Source organism: Trichinella spiralis (assembly GCF_000181795.1).
Source record: "Trichinella spiralis strain ISS 195 chromosome Unknown Scfld9, whole genome shotgun sequence".
In the NCBI taxonomy this organism is placed as follows: domain Eukaryota; kingdom Metazoa; phylum Nematoda; class Enoplea; order Trichinellida; family Trichinellidae; genus Trichinella; species Trichinella spiralis.
Genome location: NW_003526948.1, coordinates 5,539,272 through 5,561,917, shown reverse-complemented (window position 1 = coordinate 5,561,917; position 22,646 = coordinate 5,539,272). Strand labels below are relative to the sequence as shown.

General features: G+C 31.4%; 4 protein-coding genes across 4 annotated transcripts; 3 read left to right on the top strand and 1 right to left on the bottom strand.

Moving 5' to 3' along the window:
• Positions 1 to 2,109: 2,109 nt before the first annotated feature.
• Positions 2,110 to 3,735, top strand: Tsp_11967 (hypothetical protein). Its single transcript, XM_003372168.1, has 6 exons — positions 2,110 to 2,174; positions 2,246 to 2,398; positions 2,453 to 2,582; positions 2,632 to 2,775; positions 2,972 to 3,137; positions 3,659 to 3,735. The coding sequence occupies exons 1-6, from the start codon at positions 2,110 to 2,112 to the stop codon at positions 3,733 to 3,735; spliced, it is 735 nt and encodes a 244-aa protein (XP_003372216.1).
• Positions 3,736 to 4,304: 569 nt separating this feature from the next.
• Tsp_11966 (vesicular glutamate transporter 3) lies at positions 4,305 to 13,713 on the bottom strand. Its single transcript, XM_003372167.1, has 16 exons — positions 13,681 to 13,713; positions 13,003 to 13,132; positions 12,198 to 12,877; positions 9,848 to 10,228; positions 9,558 to 9,791; positions 9,169 to 9,434; positions 8,606 to 8,964; positions 7,551 to 7,609; positions 6,669 to 6,848; positions 6,495 to 6,528; positions 5,530 to 5,669; positions 5,158 to 5,311; positions 4,977 to 5,069; positions 4,719 to 4,829; positions 4,531 to 4,658; positions 4,305 to 4,478 (listed from the first exon to the last, which is right to left on the bottom strand). The coding sequence occupies exons 1-16, from the start codon at positions 13,711 to 13,713 to the stop codon at positions 4,305 to 4,307; spliced, it is 3,156 nt and encodes a 1,051-aa protein (XP_003372215.1).
• A 1,728-nt stretch (positions 13,714 to 15,441) lies between these two features.
• On the top strand, positions 15,442 to 19,048 carry Tsp_11965 (hypothetical protein). Its single transcript, XM_003372166.1, has 2 exons — positions 15,442 to 15,985; positions 18,771 to 19,048. Exons 1-2 carry the CDS (start codon positions 15,442 to 15,444, stop codon positions 19,046 to 19,048), a joined length of 822 nt encoding a protein of 273 aa, XP_003372214.1.
• Positions 19,049 to 20,406: 1,358 nt separating this feature from the next.
• On the top strand, positions 20,407 to 21,514 carry Tsp_11964 (conserved hypothetical protein). Its single transcript, XM_003372165.1, has 3 exons — positions 20,407 to 20,533; positions 20,843 to 20,957; positions 21,403 to 21,514. Exons 1-3 carry the CDS (start codon positions 20,407 to 20,409, stop codon positions 21,512 to 21,514), a joined length of 354 nt encoding a protein of 117 aa, XP_003372213.1.
• The last annotated feature ends 1,132 nt before the right edge of the window (positions 21,515 to 22,646 follow it).

Sequence of the window (22,646 nt, the reverse complement as noted above, 5' to 3'; positions counted from 1 at the left end):
CGTGTAAATCAAATTCAATTACACATTCCATCCTAACATATGTGATTAGCGCATTTTATTTTACATGAAATATTATGCTTTCTAGTCACTGCTTCCATCGAAGTAGCTAGCTAATTATTTTGCCGACGGTTTCAGCTTTCAGCTTCTAATTTATTGCATGCTTTATTAACCTTCTAAATGACAGCAATAAATAAAAATAAATAAATTATTGAATGTTCAGGAAAGATTCGATATGATAATGTACGAACGTGATGGTCTATAAGTTATTCAAAATTTCTTTTTAACTGTCTTAAAGAAAATTAAAAAGTAATTGCTTTTTCTAATAATCAATTTTTTAAATAATTGCAATTTATGACTGTTTCAAATTTATTTATTCGATTTTGACTAGCTAGCTGCTAAGCTAAGTAGTTTGTAATCTAGTCTAGGTTCACAGAAGGATTGATTGGGTCATTCTTGTGGTGATGAAGAATTGAATTGTATTTAAATACAATTTAATATGAAAAGCTTGAAATAAAGGAACCCTAATAGCTGAACAACTTTTCCTGTAAACAAATGTACATGCAAATATGCATGGTTGTGTGATAAGATTCTAAAAGAAATAATTTTAAAAATTATGAAAACATCTCTAGGTATTTCTATAAAAAATAGCTATACTCAGTGGATAGTGGAATGGCATACTTACAGATGATGTATTATTTGTGCGTGTTGCAACTGATTTAGTTGAGCTCGTGTTTATGTTTGAAATGTTTCTAACTGCGCATTCTAGTTCAACCAGCAATCAGTATGCCATATAGCCGCTGGTGATGAAAGCTGACACCGTATATAAATGTGCACTTAACTAATCTGAAAAATGCTGCTTAATAAACGCAATATGCAGAAGTTAACCATATCAGCTGTCGTCATGCAACATTATATTGCAATGCTATTTTTACAAAACAAACTTCTATTTACTCAGCGGCAGTAACATTAAAATAATTCAATGATCAAAAAGCATTTTTTGGGTCCAAATTTATGTTCATGAGTTTAAACCCCTTTAAATTGAATGAGTAGCTAATTGTCCGTTGTAACTGTCAAATTAAAGTTCTGAACAGAATTGGTTCACAAGCATATTTCATTGCATATAAAATGGACAATAACGACAGTTTTGGAGTGCTTTCCAAACTGCCGTGCTAGTTCCAGGGGTATTATTGATTAGATGGTTGAAAAACATGGTATAGCAGCAGAAAGCGTCAGCTTTGTTTTAAAAATCTTAAAAAATAGAATTAAACTGGCCTGTGGAAAAATTAATCTGCTCTGCTAAAGAAATATTTGAAGTTTTTGAAAAAAATTTTTAAGGCATTTGTTTATCTAGACAAATATGTCTTATCAGCATGCGTTCCTTTGAAAGGCTTTTGTTTGTTTTTACTGCTTAATGCACTTATAATCACAGTTAATGAAAATTTCAAAGAAAGCATGCTATGCATATTTGAAAATCAATTGTTAGTTTAATCTGTTAGAAAACAATTTCCGTTGTGTGCAGTCTAACAAAGGGCAACTTAATTCCAATTTCTTCTTCTATGATGTTTTTTAGTATTTATTTAGTTTATGCGAGCAGTGTTTTTAATTTCTAAATTATGACTATAAATTTAAACACTAAAGCATTGGCATTTTAAAGAACTGTCGAAAAAAATAAATTGTTTATACTTACCTTAAACATGAAGCAACTTTTTAATTTGTTCTTGATAATTTTAATTTTTTCTATTCGTTTGCGGTTAAGGAATATACAAATTATTCAGCTCCACATAGTGAACACTGAAATGCAAAGTGTATGTTTCTTATTTCGATGTATTCAATCTTCAGCATTTCGATAGTCCATTGGAAATAAATTTCAATAAAATTCTTATTGCAACATTTGAATAACGTTGTCCAGAAGTTGCAATATTCTTTCTTATATAAATCAGTTTTCTTAATTTAAAAAGAATATGCAATTTAAATTACGGAAGTTATTTATTCAAAAACTATTTCATGATCTCACTTTACAGCCTAGTATCTTTGCTCAAAAGCAAAAAGATAAATTTTATAAAATAAATAAAGAAAAATTGTAAAAAAAATCAAGTTTTATATTTAGGGATGCCATTGGTTATTGTTGCAATATCGCTATGGCTCGACTTCAATAGCTACGGTACTCAAGACTAGTAAGCTTTATTAGCGTTGAAATTTTATGAACGCTGAAATTTCTCGAAACAATGGATTTTACTTTATTCAGCTGTTGGATCAACTTACATTCGTCAACCATTTGGGCTTTTGTCGGGCCAGTCATTGTTGTTATATTTAGCAACATCTGCGTCATTGGTTTAGCTTTGAAGACAGTGTTTAGTGTTGCTTCGGGTCAAAACCGATCGCACAGTCAAATCATTTTGTAAGCAATGATAAATTTTTATATTAATTAGAAATAAATTTGCATGAATTTCAGAGGTTGGCTCAGAGGATCCGCAATGTTGCTTTGTCTATTGGGCATAACTTGGGGTGTCGGACTTTTTGTAGCAGTCCAACCCCTTGGCTATATTTCCAGCTATTTATTTACCGTACTCAATGGCTCGCAGGTGAAAAAGCAATTTAATAAATCTACATTGCGATATAGCTATATTTTAGGGAATATTTATATTCGTATTTCATGTAATTTTAAACGATAAAGCAAGAACAGCATTATGCAGATGGATGAAGAAGCACGTTCCAATATTTACATTTTCTTCAACTAACAATCAGCATGACACATTTTCTGGTACAAATTCACTAGTATGTCACCTTCATTATGTACTTAAAATTTAATGTGATTCGCTGAATGCAATTTGCATTGCCATTGCAATGATAGCTTTTATCATTGTACAAACTATGTAAAATTAAGCATTAATTACTAGTTTGCTGAAGTGGTATTTTAACGTTGTGATCACTTATAAACATTCTGTTATTTATAGAACTTATTTGCTTTCAGAAAACATCCTCAAATTTAAAAACATCTAAATCGACTGGGTCGACAGATCTGAATGCCAAAAAAGCAGAGGAAAATGAGCAAATAAATCGAACGAGTTTGGAATTTAAAAATCGAAATGCATTCACTTACAATCAGTCTGCATCTTCAATTGCTACATTTAATGCAGGTATGAAGCTTAAATCAAGTATCATAAGTGGGGTTTTTATCAGTTCATTATTAACATTATCGTTATTTCCATTTAAGCTAATTTTTTCTATATCTATAATGCACACTAATTTTCACAGAATTGACACTGATGCATTAAACATTCTTCTTCAGAATACTGTTGAAATAGTTAATGACAATGTTAATGCATGATCATTCCTCATTACATGTTCATATATTTGTTTATGCTATATAGGCTTTAAATTTTTAAGCATTTATTTACAAATTTTACATAAATGATAATTATTTTTCAAGTTTCAGAATGGATAAGTTTTAAACTTAAAATTTTCCATTTTATAAGATTGATCAATCATATGCACATATCTATAATGCATCTTTAATTTTATATTTTTGACAAATTATAATAAGTAGCTTATAAAACAATACTTCTGTACCGAATATAAGTAACTGGGAGTACTTTTCTTGACTAGCTATAAAGTATAATAGCTATAAGTAACTATACTATAAAGTAGATCTTTTCAGATTTTGCTAAAGCAACTTACCGACCATGCGCACGTCTCCAGGGAATTTCGAAAAAAAGCTCTACATCGAACTTTTAACAATTGCTATGTTTATTTATTGTTTGTTTTTGTTGTTACAACCACTGTCACAATTTGACTGTGTATAATTTTCTCGACAAAGTATTCTTGTTGAATTTTTAAAACTCATACATAACTTGTTCAGCGTTTAAAAATTGAAAAACTGATTTTTAACTGAAGCTTAATATAAAGCTAAAAAAATAAAATAAAGTTGAAGAAGTAAAACATATGTTTGCATGCTGAACTGAACGCTCAACATTATAATGAATTATAATGAACAATGCTGGCTAAATTAACATTAAAAAATCAACTACATCAATGACCCATAGTGCACAAATTATTTAAATACACTTCGGTTCATTGAAATATGCTCTGGTATACCAACGATCATTAATAAATTAATAATTTTGGCAATTTTATGTAGTAATAATAACTGCGGTGATTGTTCTAAAATGAATTGATGCATATTGTCAAGAATTAAAATTCGACAAAGTAACAATAGCCAGCCAGCCAACAAATCAGGTTTAAAAATCATAAAATTTTAAAATCGTAAAAATTGATTGAAAGTTTATAAAACGAATTACTAACATTTAAGGTGTCTCTATTGCAGATTGCTTTGCCTCATCTTCAGCTGATTCTGCTGTTGATAGAGTTTTCGTTGCCCAAGGTTGAACTTCACCAGCAGCAAAAATTCCAAAAAAGAAAACTCCAATTAAGTGGATAACGGCAGCAGAAAGAAGTACAAGTTTCCATCCTTTTGCTTCCTAAAAATTCATATACTATAAATATGTTATCAGATTAAGCTGAAGTCGTTACATGAATAGACACGATGTATTCCGTTAGCAGTGGTGTCAGAATACCAGAAATTTGACCAAATGCCTGACCTAATCCTGTGAGAATACTGGCATAACATGGTGCAATATCCAGATGATTGACGTTAGATCCTACAATTTAAATATAACTAAATAAAATTGAATTAAACTAACATTAAACATACTTATTACCTGAAACTGCCAAACCAGAGAATACTCGAGCAATAACCATAAGGGTTACGGCAGCAATTACATTGGTAGAATAAGCACAGCCAATCAGAAACAGCGCCTCAAATGCAAAGCCTAAATGTTCATTAGAATTAAAGGTCAGATATTATAAATTTGAGAAATAGCAAAACAAAATACAGTTATGTTCATTTGATTTTAAAATACAAAATAAACGTATCGTATGTGAGCAAATTTTTCTGTGAATTTTTCTGAAAGACAAACCTGAACAATGAAACAGTTTCCGAACTGTAGTTGTGGTAAAAATATTTTTATTTCGAAGCATATCGGCTAACCGGCCACTGAAGATTACAGTTACTGACATAATTCCATGTGGAATGGAGGCTAATAGTGCACTCTAAAAATATTCAATAACATATCCTCTGCGAAGCATTAAATCAAAAACTTGCAGTATCCATGCTCAGTCCAAGAGCTTCTGTCATATATGATAGCTGATCATTGATCAATGTGAACATCATCCAACACCGTGTGAACGTGGCTATTATGATAGCCCATACTGGAGCAGAAGTAAATATACTTTTCCATGGAATTTCGGATAACTGAAAAATAAAAAAAAACATTATTTTGTAGAAGTAATTAGTATAACAAGTATAAAAGGTTTTCAAAATAATTAAAATTTCCTATATTAGCTATAAATAAAAAATTATAATATGAATTTTTCATAGCCTATTTTAATATCTCAGTGATATATTTCTAATATATACATATGCAAAACGTGCTTTTTAGTTCAAATTCTTGAAAATTAGATTATCAGTACTTTTAGTGTAACAGGTGTCCTCATTTCATTTTTTCCATTTAAAATAAGCTGCTTTTCTTTATCAGAAAGCGTTGGATGATCAGCAGGATCTGGAACTGTAAATAACATCCAAAAAATAAACCATGTAATGCCAGCTACGCCTAAAATGAAATAAAGACAATAGCTATAAAGCTAAAAAACAAAAAGCTTTATAAGTCATAAATTAAGTTTCAATTAATAGCTTTTAAATATTAAAAAAAATGGAAGTTTTATACTACCTTTTCAATTTAAATTTAACGCTCATTATTGCTCAATTATATTACATAACATTGCATCACTGCTTTGCATAAAATGTAAATATAACAGCATAGGTCTTCAGTTCAATTTAATTCATAAAATTATGCAAAATCAGCTAAGTTAATTTTAACATGCAAACAACTGAAATATTTAACAGATATTAGCAAAGAAATAAATATTAAAGCTTGCGTTGAATTTTTCATATTTTACTTGAAAAAATACATTCTAATTACACTACAATTAACAATATATGTATATATATTATATTTAAATAAAGCACAAAATTTACCATAGGTATAAAATGGACTTTGCCAGCTGACGTGACTAACCAATAATGCGGAAAGCGGCATACCAATGAATACACCCACATAATTTCCAGTAATTGAAGTTGTTGCCAATTTAGTCTTTTCACTTTGTGGAGCCCAGAATGACCATAAGCCAAGCATACAAGGATACAAGAAGCCCAGAAATAAAAAATAACGTTAAAACAAAAAAAAAATATATATAATATAACTTATTACATGTGCTAAACCCTGAATAAACTGGATAATAATGGGAAAAATGAAGCCATTTGAAAAGGCTACTGGCAAAAGCAAATTCAGTGATGATAATGTAACAACACCAAAGCCAAACATTCTAAACAATGGTGAATTATAAGCTCATTCACTATCACCTTACTTGACATTTACCTGACAGGAGAAAATTTTGCAGCAATAATTCCAGCTGGAAAATAGCTTATAGAAGCTCCATAAAAAAATGAACTTTCTACAAGAGCCACCAGTCCACCATGTCCATGGGATTCAACCGACTTTAAATTATCAAATAATTTATTTATTTATAAAGATATAGTAGAATTATAATACCTCGTTAATATTAGTGTGATTTTTGGTCCCATAAACATCTTCATGGTGTTGGAACATCCTCATTTTTGCGGCACCAAAATTGCAGCGTATACCGAATGCAATAGCAAATCCAATATGACACAGAACGGCTAGTACCCATCTTTTTGGACAATATCCACAGCAAAATTTTCTTTCAATGAACTATAATACAAATTAATTGTTTATATCCAGATTTTAGTTGATATAAATAGCATTTATTTCAAAACATTTATTATTAAATATTATTTAAAATGCAACTGCACTGCGTTGCATTTTTAAAAAATATTCTTCAATTTTTCGATATTGGTTTTCCTAATTATGTAAAGTAGCTCTCAATAAGTGATTTTTTAATTTCAATACTTAAATTATTATTACATTGCCTATTGCTCAAATATCAGCTATTAACCTAACAGTCAGTTATGTTAATAGCATTTTTATTAGCTATGTTTTTCCATATTTCTACTTTTTATTATTTACAAATTATTAACACAATAATAATAATAATTTGATTGAACATGAAGTTAAAAAGTCACAGCACTTTGATAAACCTACTGTAGTGTTCTGCTAATTTGGGAAAGCTAAATTATAAACATTATGAATTGAACATTAATATGTTTGCTGCGTAACTACAAAATTGCAAGTTTATAAAATGAAAATTTGACATTAAAATAGCATTAGAGTCCTGCCCTGATTAAAGAGTTGAAAGTTTCAAAGCCACAAAATATGCATAAATCAACACAAATTTGCAATGCATATGAATGTCTTCAGGCACGAATATGAAAATGATATTAATATTAACTGCAAAGACAAAGCAAATTTGCTTTTATCCAATCGTCACTGTACTAATAAGCAATGTAAATTTACCTTGAGAACAGAGGCATGTGGGGAGAAAGTCGATCCAGCAGCTTTTGGCTCTTTATTTTCTGAACTGTTGCACATTGAAAGTGGACAAAGTAAAAGATAAGAAAGCAGGCAAATGTTGAAATGGTAAAATGCAAATAAGGGAGATAAATGATAAAAATTCAAATTTCACCGTGCAGTTCGACAAACGTGAAAAGGGAAAAGTGATCAGTGATCATTAGCAGGTGCTGACGAGAATATCAATGGCCACTGTTAAGTCAATAAAACTTCATCTGAGCAATAAAAGGTCGACAATAGGTCACTTTAAGTGGCTTGTGCATAACCTGCTGATAAAAATACACTTCAGAAAAGTGAAGCGCGTTATACAGCCGAATATTACTGTATATATCAATTGCAAACAAAGAGACTGTAATCCGGCCTTACATTATTGGCCATAAAAGTGGCTTCCCGCAGTGTACACTTGCTATCACAAGAGGTCACTGTTCGCTGACCCCAGATGCATATGGTATTAAACAGTTTCTTTGCCAAATTAATAACTAGTTTTCATATGATAATATAGGCTTTTATTTTCTGAATAAACATTTCAGAAACTTGTTCACGTTCTAATGCTTAAGCTTCATTAGCAAGTTCATTTACTTTCTCTGTTTCTGGATGGACTAACAATAAACAACAGCAATCATTTCAATAACAAAAACATATTTTTATCCCAACAACGCATAAAACGTATGTATATATGTGTGAAGTTAGTGAGATGACGTTCCAAAAGCAGCGTACATGATTGTTTTCAATGATCTTTCCAATCAAACAAAACAACTAACATTTTAACAAATAATAATTCGACAAAGAATAACAGTAAATTCTTCCTTCATAAGCAGTGTTCTATGCGTCTATTCTTGGGTCAGTAAATGAAAGCAAAGTTGGCTGTCTGTAAGGTATAAATGAAGTGTAATTGTTGGCATGCTGTTGAGAAACCCTCGATTTAGGTATCCACTCATTCAGATCAGGAGAATTAGGACGCATCGAGAGGGTATCTTTAAACGTGTCCGGAAGAGCTCTACCTTTGCACATGGGAATGTAGCTTATCATTGCAGAACATACTAACGCCAATAAGCCAAAACAAATGCAAGGAATTCTATTTTCTTCCATGCCAGTCGATGTGATCACAACGCTGATAATAGTAACGCATAAATTGGAACAGAATGCGCATAATCCAATAACAGAGCAACGTATTACAGTGGGAAACAGTTCGACGGTCATTAAATATAATAACCATTTGCTAACAGATGTACTTACATAACCAATTACTAGCATAACTAATTCAGGTCGCATGGATGTGGTTTTCGGCAAGGCGCATATGGCAACAGTCATGCCACTCATACAGAACAAAAATACAAGACTGTTATTTCGACTAAAGTACCTGAATATATAAGAAGATAGATAGTGATTTCAAGTGTTTTCAGTTTCAAATGAGTTTAAAGTTAAATTATACTGTATTTTCAATTCTTAAAATAAAATGTTCAAATTTGAATAAATATATTAAATAAATTTAAATGATATTAAATTGAATTCAAAAAAATAAAACAAGTCATCTGTGTAGTGATGATTTGCATTTTAAACTTACTTTGTTAAAGAAAAGAAGATAACAACTGCAAAAATATTGATTACAGTCAGAATCAGAGCATGCTCATGCAGGTTAGAACTGAGTCGCGCCGACGAATCATCAGAATGCTTTAGTTGTTTGTTAAAACTGAATTCTTGCAGAGCAGCCATAATCCAAAGAGTAATAATTATCATTAACCATTTTGTCATTTCAACAGATTTAGTAAGTCTCATAATGTTCCATTTGGCCATTGTTCCCAAAAATTCCGGACGCTCTTCATGTTGTACCTAAGATAGATTCCTTTTTCAATTTATAATATAGAATGCAATCTAGAAAAGCAATTTATTTGCTACTATAAAAGAATATTGGAAATTTTTTACGATATACAATTTATTTTATAATATACTTACTATTTCCAAGTCTGCCGGAAGTGTTTTCAGGCTAACGTGGAATGCGTTCCTAACAATGCTTTCTGCTTCAGAATGCTTGCTGTTAATGATCAGCCATCTGGGAGATTCTGGAGCTAAGAGTAAGATGATCATAGAAATTCCGCTGAAAACAGCTATTACTGTTTGCATGTTTGTCCACGAATTAAGTACATAAGCCATCAGCACCAGCAGTAGACTGCATACAACAACTACAGTCTAAATGAAATTTTAATGTATTCGCAATGAAAATCACATTCAAAGAATTGACTAACCTGCCACAGTGTAAGCATAAGTGGACGATCCATGTCGACGACTGATTCAATAAATGTAACGTACAAAACCAACAACAATGCTTCGTTGCACATTACTGATGCAAACTTAACTATCATTAAGCACGGAAAATCACTGGAAAATGGTAATATAAAGCTTAACACGGAGCCAAAAGAACCAAATATCAGAGCTGTCTTTCGACGACCAAGTCGATCACCAGACACTCCTCCCAATGCACAGCCTAAAAGTCCTCCTAAGCTGGACCCAACGTATAATAGTAGTTTCCATGCTTTGTTGGCACACACAATGTTCCACCGTGTCAACACAGTATCCCGCAAGATTGAATGATCATACATCCATTGATTACAAGAAATTACGCTTTCCTAAACGAAGTAATGATAATAAAAATTATGTTCTGATAAAAAATTTATTTTTTCGAATGTAATTAAATAAATTTCCTCTTTACAATATTTTGCCAGTGTAGTGAATTTTACTGTCTGTATAACGTCATCTGTGTGCCGAGCTTTCAAATTGCATAAACAAATAATAGCTTAGGAAAAATGTTTGCGTAAATTTTCAAATTTCGTTTACTAAAATATGCTTTTATGAAATCAGCTGCTGAAATGCAACATTTTATTACAAATTTTTAATTTTAAACCCAAGTGCACTGATGTTGCGCGCATTGAAACAATTGGAAATACTGCAAACAATGGCAATGTACAGAAGAGATGTGTATTATAATCAGCTGTTCCTCATATAGACCAAAAAAGCAAACGTCTAATTATGACAATGTATGATTTTCATATTTCAGCCAAGCAGTCCCTAACAGTATTCAAAAGCTATTCAATCTAAGCTTCAAAATTTGCTTCGCTCTGTGATGACTGCCGAAACAATACAACGCATCACTTTGTAGGCTTATTTTGTGGGTTGGGGATAAGAAAAATTATCAGCATTAGGTCATCCGTTGTTTAAATACACAATCATGTACAAATTAGCACAATTTACAACTGGCATTATAATATAATTAGCTAGGTCAGGGTCAGCTAAGAACTTGTCCGATTGTCATGTATGATAATCCAGCGAAACTAAAATGCATTTTGTTGTATTTTCCATAGTCTGCTTTTAATCTTCAGATTCATAGCATGTTGCAGAATTGTTTACACAGCTCATTCCGTAATAGATGATAAGATAATAAACTGATTTATCAAATAGATTGCTTATTACGAGAGTAAGAGCTGAGATATTCATGATGAAATATAATTTTGAAAATGTCGATTTTAAGTTGACGAAACTGAAATATTCATATAATAAATTCTGTTTAACCGTAGATTTCTATAACTGAACGAAAAGACAAATGTGCAAAAAGTAGATTGATTATTTTCTTTATGTATAACTACTGAACGAGGAAATTGCTATTAATAATCAATCAACAAATATTATATTAGTGCTAATGATAGTGACAGAAAAAAGAAAACATATGCAAAAAAAATACCTCTACACTACTGAAAATAGCTTCCTCATGATGAATCATGAACTTCTAATGATGGATGAAGAAAGTCATGACGTTTTCAGATAGAATTCGATAACTAAATGCCATCATGTTCATGAAGTTGCTCCTTTCCTAGCTTGCATCATCATCACAATGGAACACAGCATGCTCAGGTATGAAAGCAAAAAAACAGAGCAGGATTTATACGTTCAGTAGAACATTAATTTGTCATGCTTGCGTGCCTTCATGAACATTCAGTTCAAAATAGCAAGCATCTTGTCATGTTATGTATGCATAATGGGTGAAAAAATGTTTACAATGCTCAAATTTATCAAAATTAACTTAGTTCCTTGTTGAACTGAAGTTGCTGAGAAAAGCAACATTTAGCACTGAAAATACTAAAAAGAAAAACTTGAACAATAATTATTGGTAATTTAACATGAAAAATATACGATCATCTTGTGTTAAAAGTATGCATCAACTGAAGAGAATATGTAAAAATATGCAATTTGTAATTGTTTATTATTTTTTGTGCAAATGTCCAATGAAAGTGCTACTTTAGCCTAGCTTGAGCTGAAATTTCCAAGTTGCTGGTTCAAGTAAGACTGACAAAATGTTGTGATGAATAAGAAAGAAAGCAAAGTTTGGCAATATGTCGCCAAGTCAGTACAACCGATTAGTCAACGTCAGAAAGAATCCACAAATGCCACTTTCAAAGTTTTCAAACTGCTATCATTTTGAGAAAATATTCAGTTGACTATTTCCCCTGAGCTAATTGAAGATATATGAAAAATAGCAAACTGTTTAATAAAAAAAATTAGCACATTAAATTTAAGGTCATTGTATAAAAAAAGAACTCTTACGTTGTGGTTGTCAATAGCTTCAAGCGCTTCTTCGTAAGGAAGGTGGGAGAGATGGTGATAATTGGCTCGGTTGTACATTTGACAGCTAGATCTAATCGATTTTCCAGTATCACTGGCAACTTCTAATGGAGCAACGATATCTTGAATTTCCCAACTGTTCCATTCCATATCAGCTATACTTTTATGCTTTTCCAAGTCAAAGTCTTTGACATAGCACCAATGTTTTGGCAAATACATTGCATAGAAATTTAAAAAAACGTTCATAATGTGCGGTGCCAAAACGAACGCAAAAACAATACAAAGTCGAATTTGCCACCGATTCCAACGGCCCATTATTTTTATGATATGATCATAATCAACTGGTGTAGTGCGCAAATTTTGTGCTCGAGATCGATGCATTGCACGGATATTTAGGCGATGGTTGCGAACTGCATGAAATTCAGCAGTGCTCTCATCCATAATTGCCTCTTCCGTTTGAATACTGGAATACGATTCCGCAAAAGTTTTACCATTGTCAACTGCATGTCCCGTCATATTTGGCTTTAAATCACAATGCTCAGCAGGGGACAGTAGAAGAACAGGATGACTTTGAGCAGATTTTTCCAAAGCATCTTCCTTCGGTAACAATGGCAGGACATGGCTGCTGTGAGCTTTTTCAACACTGTCCAATGGTTTATTACCTGGAAGAATAATTCTGATTAAATATTGAACTATCGTGTCAGTGAATCGATTACCGCTTTGCATTTCAGAAGTTTAACAGAACAGAATGATTTCAAATAGGAGCAGTCTGCAGAGTTGTCCTCACGACTGATGCTAGCAGAAATGCCAGAGCTCAACCAGACTGAACCAGCAAAAACTAGACATAATGCAAAAAGACATACAGTAATTTCTGATAGCGTCACGCAACAGCAGGTAGTTTTTGATAAATAAAAATACTGTAATGATTAAAAGTTATCAAGTTCGATAATGTTTTGGAAATCTCTTTGAAAAAAGAGTAGCATGTATTCTTTAAGATTAATTTGAAATGTAAACTTGCATTGCAGCATGTATTGCTAATAATTTCTTTTCGAAATTTGATTTTTACATGTCTCATGTAAACAGCTTTGTATATTTTACAAAGCAAATAAATACTATTGCGTGTAATAGAAAAGCCTTTATCCAAAAAAGATGCCAAAGAATGTAATTGTTCAACATTGCTACAAGCACGTTATTTATATAATTTTAAGTAAATTTAAATAAGAAATGATTTTGGTTTCAGGTTTAGTAGAGTTATAAAAATTTAAAGTTATACAAATTAGAGCTGTCATATGCAATTAACTTTGAATCTGAAGTAATTTTTTATACGATGGGCAGCAGTTAGTGCAGACTAGTTTGGAAAGAAACATTATATTTGGAAAAAAACAGGATATAAATATTTCTACAAATGAAATGTGAAAACAATTTACTTTCGATATTTTCAATGGTATTTGTTTCAATTTCTCACTAAATCTGATGCAGTGAAAATGTGAAATTGCATAAAGATTTTCTAAAATGATTACTACTTAAAAAATATACAACGTAAAAATTTAAAATATTACCATCTATATAAAAGTATTAACTTTTAAAATACAAAAGATTGTCTCATATTTTAATGCTTAATTCTAAGAAGAAATTTCTTAGTTTATATGATTTTAATTTTACTGCATAATTTCGAAAATAACTTTTATAAAATGAATTACTATTTCATCTTTCATTTCATTCAAAACAAGCAGTAAAAGAATCAAGCAAAGTGTAAGCAAAATGGGATATTTTTTATCTTCATACAGTATAATAAAAGCAGACTTGAATGGGAGTTAACTTTCTCATATGCTGCAAAATATTAAAATCGCATCAATAAATAAGTTTGAAAATTCGGGCCCATTTCATCATGCATACATTATTGATGCAAATGATAATTGTCAATATTTAAAACATCTCGTTTTAAAGATGCTCCATTTGGGCGAAGTTAAAATTTGGCAAACAATGAATACTGGGTGTAATATATCATTCTTCAAATATTGCGAAGCTTGAAAGCTGTGCATATTTGAAAAAAAGTAATCATTTGTTTTCACTTCATCATATCCATGAGCAATCAAAAATGTGTTCTAGCATTTTATAAATGATGCTTGTTTAATTAATGAACGTTAAGCTTTTCAGTGTATCTTCAATATGCTATAAAATTATTGACTAATAAAAAATTCAAACTAAAAATATTGTTGGCATAACAAAATAGTAATACCTGTATTATTTTGTTATGCAAATGTTTTCTGCAATACAAATCACTGACATCATTTGGTGTAATTAACTCCACTTATATTTGTTTATAACAAGAAAATTATCATAAAATTAGCAATTCCTGAAGACAAGTAACCTAGAGCAATACAACCATAGTCACTTTCTTATTTCATTTAATATGAAATATGCATTGCAATTGTTTAAATGTACACAAAAAATATAAGATGATAAAATGCATTCAGAGAGCTGTGTGAATAGCAATAATATAAATGCACACATTTCTAATGAATAATGCTTCATAGTTTAGCATAATATTCAAACAGAATGTTTAAAACCTTCAAGTATGCACAGAAAGAGCTGCATACTTCATCCATTGCCAAACAAACAATCTGGAAATGGAATATTCTTATTCATTTTTTATTTCTTATAGAATATATTGATGATGTTTTTAAATATATTTTTTGAATCTGTATTGTTATTGTGCTTAATAAAATGAAAATTCAATTTAATTAAAATTGCGTGCATTCATATACATAATATGGTAATTTATGGAATATTATGATTTGAAAAGGGCCTCTTATTTCAAAAAAAATATAGGAAAATTGATTATATTCAAATTGAGATTGAATATCGAAAATTGTGCATTTGTTGTTAAGATGCTAAATAAGAGTAAAGTGATATTTATTGTTCCAGTTATTGTGCAAGAAGTGATGTTTTCATTGGTCACGAGCGGGTAAAGCATTTGTGGTCCAACAACCGCAGTGAATCGTGTTTGCCTGTCGATCAAGGCCAACAAGCATGCCTGCCTGGACTTTGTTGTCAACTTTAAAGTGATTGCAAGTGTTGGTTTGCAGAAAATCAGGCTGCATGCCCAGTCTCAATTTGACTTGAAGACGAACTTGTGAAGAAGATTTTGCAAGCTAACAAGCCTGCCAGTTTGGCAAGGCGAAATTGGGTTCCAAACTGGCCATCGAGCAGGCGCTGTCCTGCAATGACCAGCGGTGTTTTATCCCGCCCAAGAAGGCTTGCACGCTACTGGACAAACTCCACATATTATTTCCATCATGCGCAAAGGCAGCAGGGTGAAACTGATGCTATACAAGCATCTCATGATCGATATGAATCTCAAAGACAACCAAGCGCCAGTCAGTCAGCATCCAGCCCCTATGTGGAAAATCTCCTCAGTCAAGATGTACAACGACTAGCGCAGCTAATTGTGCTCAACCGGCAACGCAAGCTGCTCGAACGATTCTATTTGAGAGCAAGGCTTATTGCATACATGCACTTGTTTATTGCTTTTCTTCTTGTTTCTGCGGATGTAGCTTTAATAGCACAACTGTGGATGAAAGCATCCCCGCAGCACCAGCTTCGTCTTGTGCTACGTCTGCTTTACGTGCTTTACGTTTTGGCCATCGGCGCCGTCTGCATGCTTACGGCCATACAAAAAGAGAAAGCGCTCAATTTTCTGCCATTTCTTTGCCTTTGGCTTGTCGCTAACTTCTTTCTCACTCCATTTCAACTGCCATTTATGCAAAGTAAGCAAAAATTTTAATTGTTTAATTTTTTTTCAATATTCAACAGTATACTATTGTTCACGTTCAATTATGCTATTCATCATTTTCAACACGAACAAATAAATTTAAATTTGAAATTTGCAACTTGTACGCTTAAATTTTCAAATAGAAATATAAAACATTTTGGACTATGCTGAATTTGGATTAGTTTCAATTTTCAAATAATTGTACAATTTTTTTTCGAATTTTCAAAACAAATCGTTTCTTAAATAATTAACACTTGAATTTCATCGCATGTTCAAAGGTTTATGCATTTGTAGTTTATAAACATTGCATTTTGGAGATTAAATATCACGTGTTATCACGTGAGTGCATTACAGTGATGCGTAAAAAAGAAATTATTTTTGAAAAAAATATGCAGTGAAATGATTCAGTCTAATGATCAGTCTTATAAAAATTAAATATTAAAATGCTAATTTTTTAATTGTTAATAAAAGCATTTGATAATAAGTTTCAAATGTATATACATGTTGTTGAATGATGCATTTTTCATTAGCTAATCTGCTGCAATCATAATACTTTTCGAAAGTGTAAATATTACTTTTAGTTGTAGTCACACGTGAAACTTAATTCAATAAAAATACATATTGTAAGTTTAAGATATGCCATAAATGCCTGAATAATAGATCGTTGTAAATGTTGGAAGCAGTTTTACCGAACGGAGTATCTTTTGATTGTGAACCGCCAGCATTTGAGTGCCAGGTATTTAAATTAAAATTACATACGATGGTTCCATTTTGTTTTATCAATCGCAAACTGCGTAAGATGGTTTAGTTTATATTTCAAATTAAATATCCATTACTAAATGTCATTTTGTAGAAAATAAATTAAGGATAAAATAATTGGGCGAGCAATTTAAAACCAAGTTGTCACAACATTATTATTTAATGTACAGACTGTTTGAAATTTCATGAAGTATGCTTCGTAAAGCATGGATTCAAAAAAATACTTTTGCCAAAAATTTAAGCATAACTTTTGCAGTTTTCATTTTTGCAACAGTAACCTTGAAAATGTCATCTACAATTGTCAAAATATTACTGAATGTTAGAAAAATGCATTAAGTTTTTCATTTCCCGATGTATTTCAATGTGACAAACAAAATTCAGGAATTAATATACCAGAAAAATGCTAAACAGCAAAGTGCACTTTTCAATTTTAAGAGATTAAGTATAAAAAGGGAATAGTTGGTCATAGAAGTAAAAATATTATGCTCAGTTTACTATATACTACTTCGTAAAGTACATCAAGTCATTATTTATAAACATAAACTGACCAAATAAATTAAACTGCACTTTTCAAATCATTACTTTTTAAAAAGGAAAATAAACGTTGATCAAAGGCTATAAAAATAGATGAAACGTGCTTTTGTAATTATTACGCTGTCATCATTTAAATTCGTAATAAAAAAGATTTAAAAATATTTTCATTGATGGCAAATAAAAGTTGACAAACAGAACAGTATAAAAGAGTATTGATATAGCAACATTTCTCAGTAATTGAACGTAATTTGGATCAATGGATCTTTGGTCTGAAATTTTCGGACCATTTAAATTGAACAACGCGACCAAATACTTCACAATTACTATCATCAACACATCCTTGTGCTCACTTCACTTTATGGGCTTTTCTCAAGAAGTCAGTTCAGGATTTATTTCTTAAACATGACACCGAAGGTCATACACAAGCGTAATTTGCAGCGCAAGAGAAAATGCGGAGTCGTAAAATACCTTTTCCAACCTTGGCATAGCGTTTTCATATCTTACACGACCAGCTCTTGTGTCTCCATTCCGGCTCTGCGTACCAATAAAAAGATCCTTTACACTTATAAATTCAAATTTTTGTAATTTTTCATTTTCTCAACTTGAATTATGCTGATAAAAGAAATTTCATTTTTAATAATTCCTAACTAAAGAAAACGGAGAATTTGTTCAAAATAAATTTTCATTTTATTACTGATTTACATTAATACTTGATTATTTTTTTGATGAATTCACAAAGTCGACCGTTTCGAAATGTTTTGCAAAGATAAACTTGATTATTGGAAATGGTGGAATATTTATGAAGTAAAATGTAGAAATAAACTGATTTATAAGATTTGATGAAAATTATATGGGAAAAAGTATTTTTATTTCGTTTACATACACAATAAACAAACAGTTGTAGTTGGATAAACAAAATTACCGTAACCATTGACTTTCGTCATATTTTAAATAAATATTACGCATTATAATGGTCATGCAAATTGCGATGACTGAATGGAGAAACAGTTGAAAGCATTTTATCCTCTCTTTCGCAAATAAACCACTTTCTTGTGAAAAGTGCTACTTTGACAAGAACATTTTCTTAATGCTGGCAACTGTATTGACGTACAGAGGTGGATGCACTGGGACGAACAATGGGCTATTGAACGTTGGACAGCGTTCAGAAACGCCCCAAGCACAGGTTCTGTGCACTTCGACAAGCAAAATACTGGGTTTATTTTGACTAGTTTGCTGTTGTCAAAGCTTCATTGTAGACATCCAAATTCTAGCATTTGAACAAAACCACCCCAATGACCAATTTCCACTTATTGTCCAAGAAAATGTCCACACCTGAAGTGGAAAAAGAGCAATTTCAATTTGCATACTCTAGTCACTTACAAGTGCCGTTATTTAAATTTCCTCTCACATCTTTCAAATTGTTGATTTGGATGAAAATGAGTTTTTGATAAGATGTATTCGTTTTTTGTTTATTTTTTAAATTTCAGGCCTTGTGGAGATAATTGATATCATTCAATATGAAACGTCCGGTCGTGTTGCGCATTTGTTGGATTCTTCGCTATTTTCGAATGTCTTCATGAAAGATTCGAACAACGCCAGCCAACGGTTGATGACCATTGAACATTCGGCTTCATATGTCACGTTCGTCTGCTTGCAAGTTTCCTACTGCATTTTCGGACTTTGTCATTTGATTTTGACCCTGGTCACCGTTTTCGTCGTGTGCCGCATCCTAAGCGCTTCCAAAGCGCTGCATCTGATCGACTGAGAGAAAACTTTCTCAAAAAGCAAAACAATACAGTACTAGAACTTGATTATCAAAATTTGGTAATTTCACTTTGAAAGGAAAGAAAAAGGAAATTTTTAAAATGATTTTAAGTAAAATTACTCAAAAAAAATCATACTTGCATAGTTAATTTATTACTTGTTCAAAAAATAATTTAAAAACAGAAAATTGTTTTTCTCCCAGCCACGGAAAATTTACTTTTCAAATGTTAAACATGAACAATTGGCTGTTTGAAAAGTAGACACTGTTTGTTGGCAAGAAATGAATTTCGATATTGTTTTACTTTTCAAAATAATAAATTTTAAAAATGAGGCTTATTTCAAACAAGAAAAATTTTCAAAATTTGTGATGTCAACGGCAATTTTCCGTTGTTCTTGGTTAGTTACCGCGACACATTGAGCTGCTTTTCGCTTGATGCAAAGTTTTGTCAATTCCATCCTTTTGAGTTGGGTCAATTTAGGATTTTTAGGTGCTATTGAAACATTTTCACTTTTCACATTTTATGCAAATTTTTCCTTGGAAAATATCTCTTTTTCAACAAGTTGTCGCAGATTTCAACAATTTTGCAAAAAATTGATTTGTACGATTGTTTTATGGAAAATGACCATGGCGTTCGTTTTGTTTAATAAGTATATGTTTTCGTCAGATCATTTTTCAACTGATTTGTAATTGATTGAATAGATACATGTACATTCAACAACAATGATGAAATAATTCCTGTGAAATTTTATTAAATATAAATTCAAACGCAAGAAACAAGAAGACATCTTCCAAAAAGTTATTCTTTTTTGATTATTTTCTCTCTTACTCAACTAGATTTTATTTGTCAATTCTGGCGTTGTATACCAATGAAAAGATTATTTATAAACTCAAATTGTAAGTTTTCAGTTTTTAATTTCCCCAATTTGTAACTAGACTGTCTATTTATTTCATAATAAGAAACTTTAATTGTAATAGTTTCAAACCAAAGAAAATACAAAATGTTTTCAAAATACGTAATCATTTTATTACTGATTTACACTTTCGATGAATTCACAAAGTCGACAGTTTCAAAATGTCTCGCGAGGATAAATTTCATCACTTGATTATTGCAAATGATGGAACATTTATGAAGTATTTTTATTTCGTTTACATACACAATAAACAAACAGTTGTAGTTGAATAAACAAAATTACCGTATCCGTTGACTTTCGTCATATTTTGAATAAATATTACGCATTACAATGGACATGCAAATTGCGATGACTGAATGGAGAAACAGTTGAAAGCATTTTATCCTCACTTTCGCAAATAAACCACTTTCTTGTGAAAAGTGCTACTTTGACAAGAACATTTTCTTAATGCTGAAAACTGTATTGACGTACAGAGGTGGATGCACTGGGACGAACAATGGGCTATTGAACGTTGGACAGCGTTCAGAAACGCCCCAAGCACAAGTTCTGTGCACTTCGACAAGCAAAATACTGGGTTTATTTTGACCAGTTTGTTGTTGTCAAAGCTTCATTGTAGACATCCAAATTCTAACATTTGAACAAAACCATCCCAATGACCAATTTCCACTTATTGTCCACACCCGAAGTGGAAAAAGAGCAATTTCAATTTGCATACTCTAGTCAAGTTTTTCACATATTTAACGGCAAGTGGAATTATTTAATAAGATTCTCAGACATCTACCAGCCATTATTATTATTGAAAGAAAAAACAACACATATAGTTTATTAATTACATTTTTCACATTCACAATTTTATTAATAATTCATACCAATTAATATGAAGCGTCCGGTCGTGTTGTGCTTTTGTTGGATTTTTCGTTATTTTTCAATCTCTTCATGACAGATTCGAACAACGCTAGCCAACGGTTGCTGACCATTGAACATTCCGCTTTTCGTTTGTAAGTTTTCTACTGTATCTTTTGACTTTGGCATTTGATTTTGACCCTGTTCACCGTTTTCGTCATGTATCTCGCCCTGTGACCGTTTCCAAAGCCCTGCCTTTGATCAATTGAGCGAAAACTTTCTCAAAAAGCACGACAATACAGTACTTGAACTAGATTATCAAATTTTCGTAATTTGACTTTTAAAGGAGGAAAAAAATGAAAAAAAGGAATTCGAATTGTGTTGTTCTTTGTCATTGATAGCGAGCATTCATGCTTGTTGTAATTTTGCCAAAATTGAACTTATTTTTCAGTTTCAACAGTAATTTATATTTTAGCTCTCGACTAAAATTGTATCATAATTTTTTATTCAACTCATACATTAATCATTTAGTAGTTGTCTTGTTTTTACTTTTATATCTGTAATGCTCAGTTGAAGCGCAATTATATAGCAAATATATAGTTTTAACGCCTTTATAAAAGGTGGAATTTATCTTCCACTTGGCACAATCAAATGTCATTTTACATCCAATGCCGTAATTTCGGCTTGTGCTGTGGATGCAGTTATCAGCTGAAAATTGGGGTTAGAACTGAATGCCTTCTAGGCGTGCTGATTTTGGTATTTTCAGCCGCTTTTAGGCTAATTTCACTAGTCAATGTAAGTTTTGGTGTATGTATACACTGAGCGTTCTGACCCCTTCTAGGCGTGCTGATTTTGGTATTTTCAGCCGCTTTTAGGCTAATTTCACTAGTCAATGTAAGTTTTGGTGTATGTATACACTGAGCGTTCTGACGCCTTCTAGGCGTGCTGATTTTGCTATATCGGCCGGCAGTAGATGAAGAGCATTCAACCATTCTGCCTGCCAGTAGGAATGGAATAAAAATGCTATATAACATTTTTCGTTATTCGCATTTATGGCATATTTTTCTTATTAAAATTAATATTTTTGTGTTTTTCTTTTATGCAAATTACTTTAGGGATAATTTATTTTACAAGTAAACGTTTTCATGTTCAAAATCCGCTACTCAGTGTCATGAACACGTATTTATTAGCATTTGGATAGATTCAAGAATATGTGAACTATATTAATTAACGAGTTGTATTGGTTTTATTTTTTATTTATTTATAAAACTCTGCCTATTGCAGCGATATTGATGGATGTTGTGATGTGATGAGATGAAAAATAATTTTAAAAAGGGAAAATAATAGTTTTTCTCCCAGCTTCGTAAAGTTAATTTTTCAAAAGTTAAATGCGAACAACTGGCTATAGAGAAATATTGATGTCGTTTCACCTTTCGAGGCAATAAATTTGAAAAATTCAGCTTATTTACAACGAGATAAATTTGCAACGTTTGTGATAAATTTTCCGTTAGTTTGTGCTTTAACTGCCGCGGCAAGTTTTGTCGCTTTTTGTTCTACGCAAAATTTTTTTCTATTTTTCTGAATTTGATCATTTTTTGATTTTCAGGTGTTATTAAAATATTTCTAGTGGAGTTGTTGTTGAATGGAAATTCAAAGAAAAAACAAAACAAAACAAAAAGATACATTTTCAGATTAATTATTAATTTTAATTGAGTAACAAATGAAAATTTCGAATTTGTTGAATTTTGAAATGTTGCAAAATGATGTTTGCACGCAATACTGGTTTTTAAATTGTACAATGAAAACAGTGCACAAGTGCAGATATGCGTCCATTGGCTACAGTA

Bases quoted from the DNA above. Each gene is read 5' to 3' on its own strand.
- Tsp_11964 (XM_003372165.1), top strand. From the start codon at position 20,407: ATGCTGAAAACTGTATTGACGTACAGAGGTGGATGCACTGGGACGAAC. The intron at 20,534-20,842 runs GTTTATTTTGAC...ATTAATATGAAG, and splicing joins TTCGACAAGCAAAATACTGG to CGTCCGGTCGTGTTGTGCTT. The intron at 20,958-21,402 runs GTAAGTTTTCTA...GCAAATATATAG, and splicing joins GAACATTCCGCTTTTCGTTT to TTTTAACGCCTTTATAAAAG.
- Tsp_11965 (XM_003372166.1), top strand. From the start codon at position 15,442: ATGACCAGCGGTGTTTTATCCCGCCCAAGAAGGCTTGCACGCTACTGG. The intron at 15,986-18,770 runs GTAAGCAAAAAT...TTTAAATTTCAG, and splicing joins TCAACTGCCATTTATGCAAA to GCCTTGTGGAGATAATTGAT.
- Tsp_11966 (XM_003372167.1), bottom strand. From the start codon at position 13,713: ATGCAATTTCACATTTTCACTGCATCAGATTTA. The intron at 7,610-8,605 runs GTAGAGCTCTTC...GCAACAGTTCAG, and splicing joins CTACATTCCCATGTGCAAAG to AAAATAAAGAGCCAAAAGCT. The intron at 5,312-5,529 runs GTACTGATAATC...TTTATTTTTCAG, and splicing joins GGACACCTGTTACACTAAAA to TTATCCGAAATTCCATGGAA.
- Tsp_11967 (XM_003372168.1), top strand. From the start codon at position 2,110: ATGCCATTGGTTATTGTTGCAATATCGCTATGGCTCGACTTCAATAGC. The intron at 2,399-2,452 runs GTAAGCAATGAT...CATGAATTTCAG, and splicing joins TCGCACAGTCAAATCATTTT to AGGTTGGCTCAGAGGATCCG. The intron at 2,583-2,631 runs GTGAAAAAGCAA...GCTATATTTTAG, and splicing joins CCGTACTCAATGGCTCGCAG to GGAATATTTATATTCGTATT.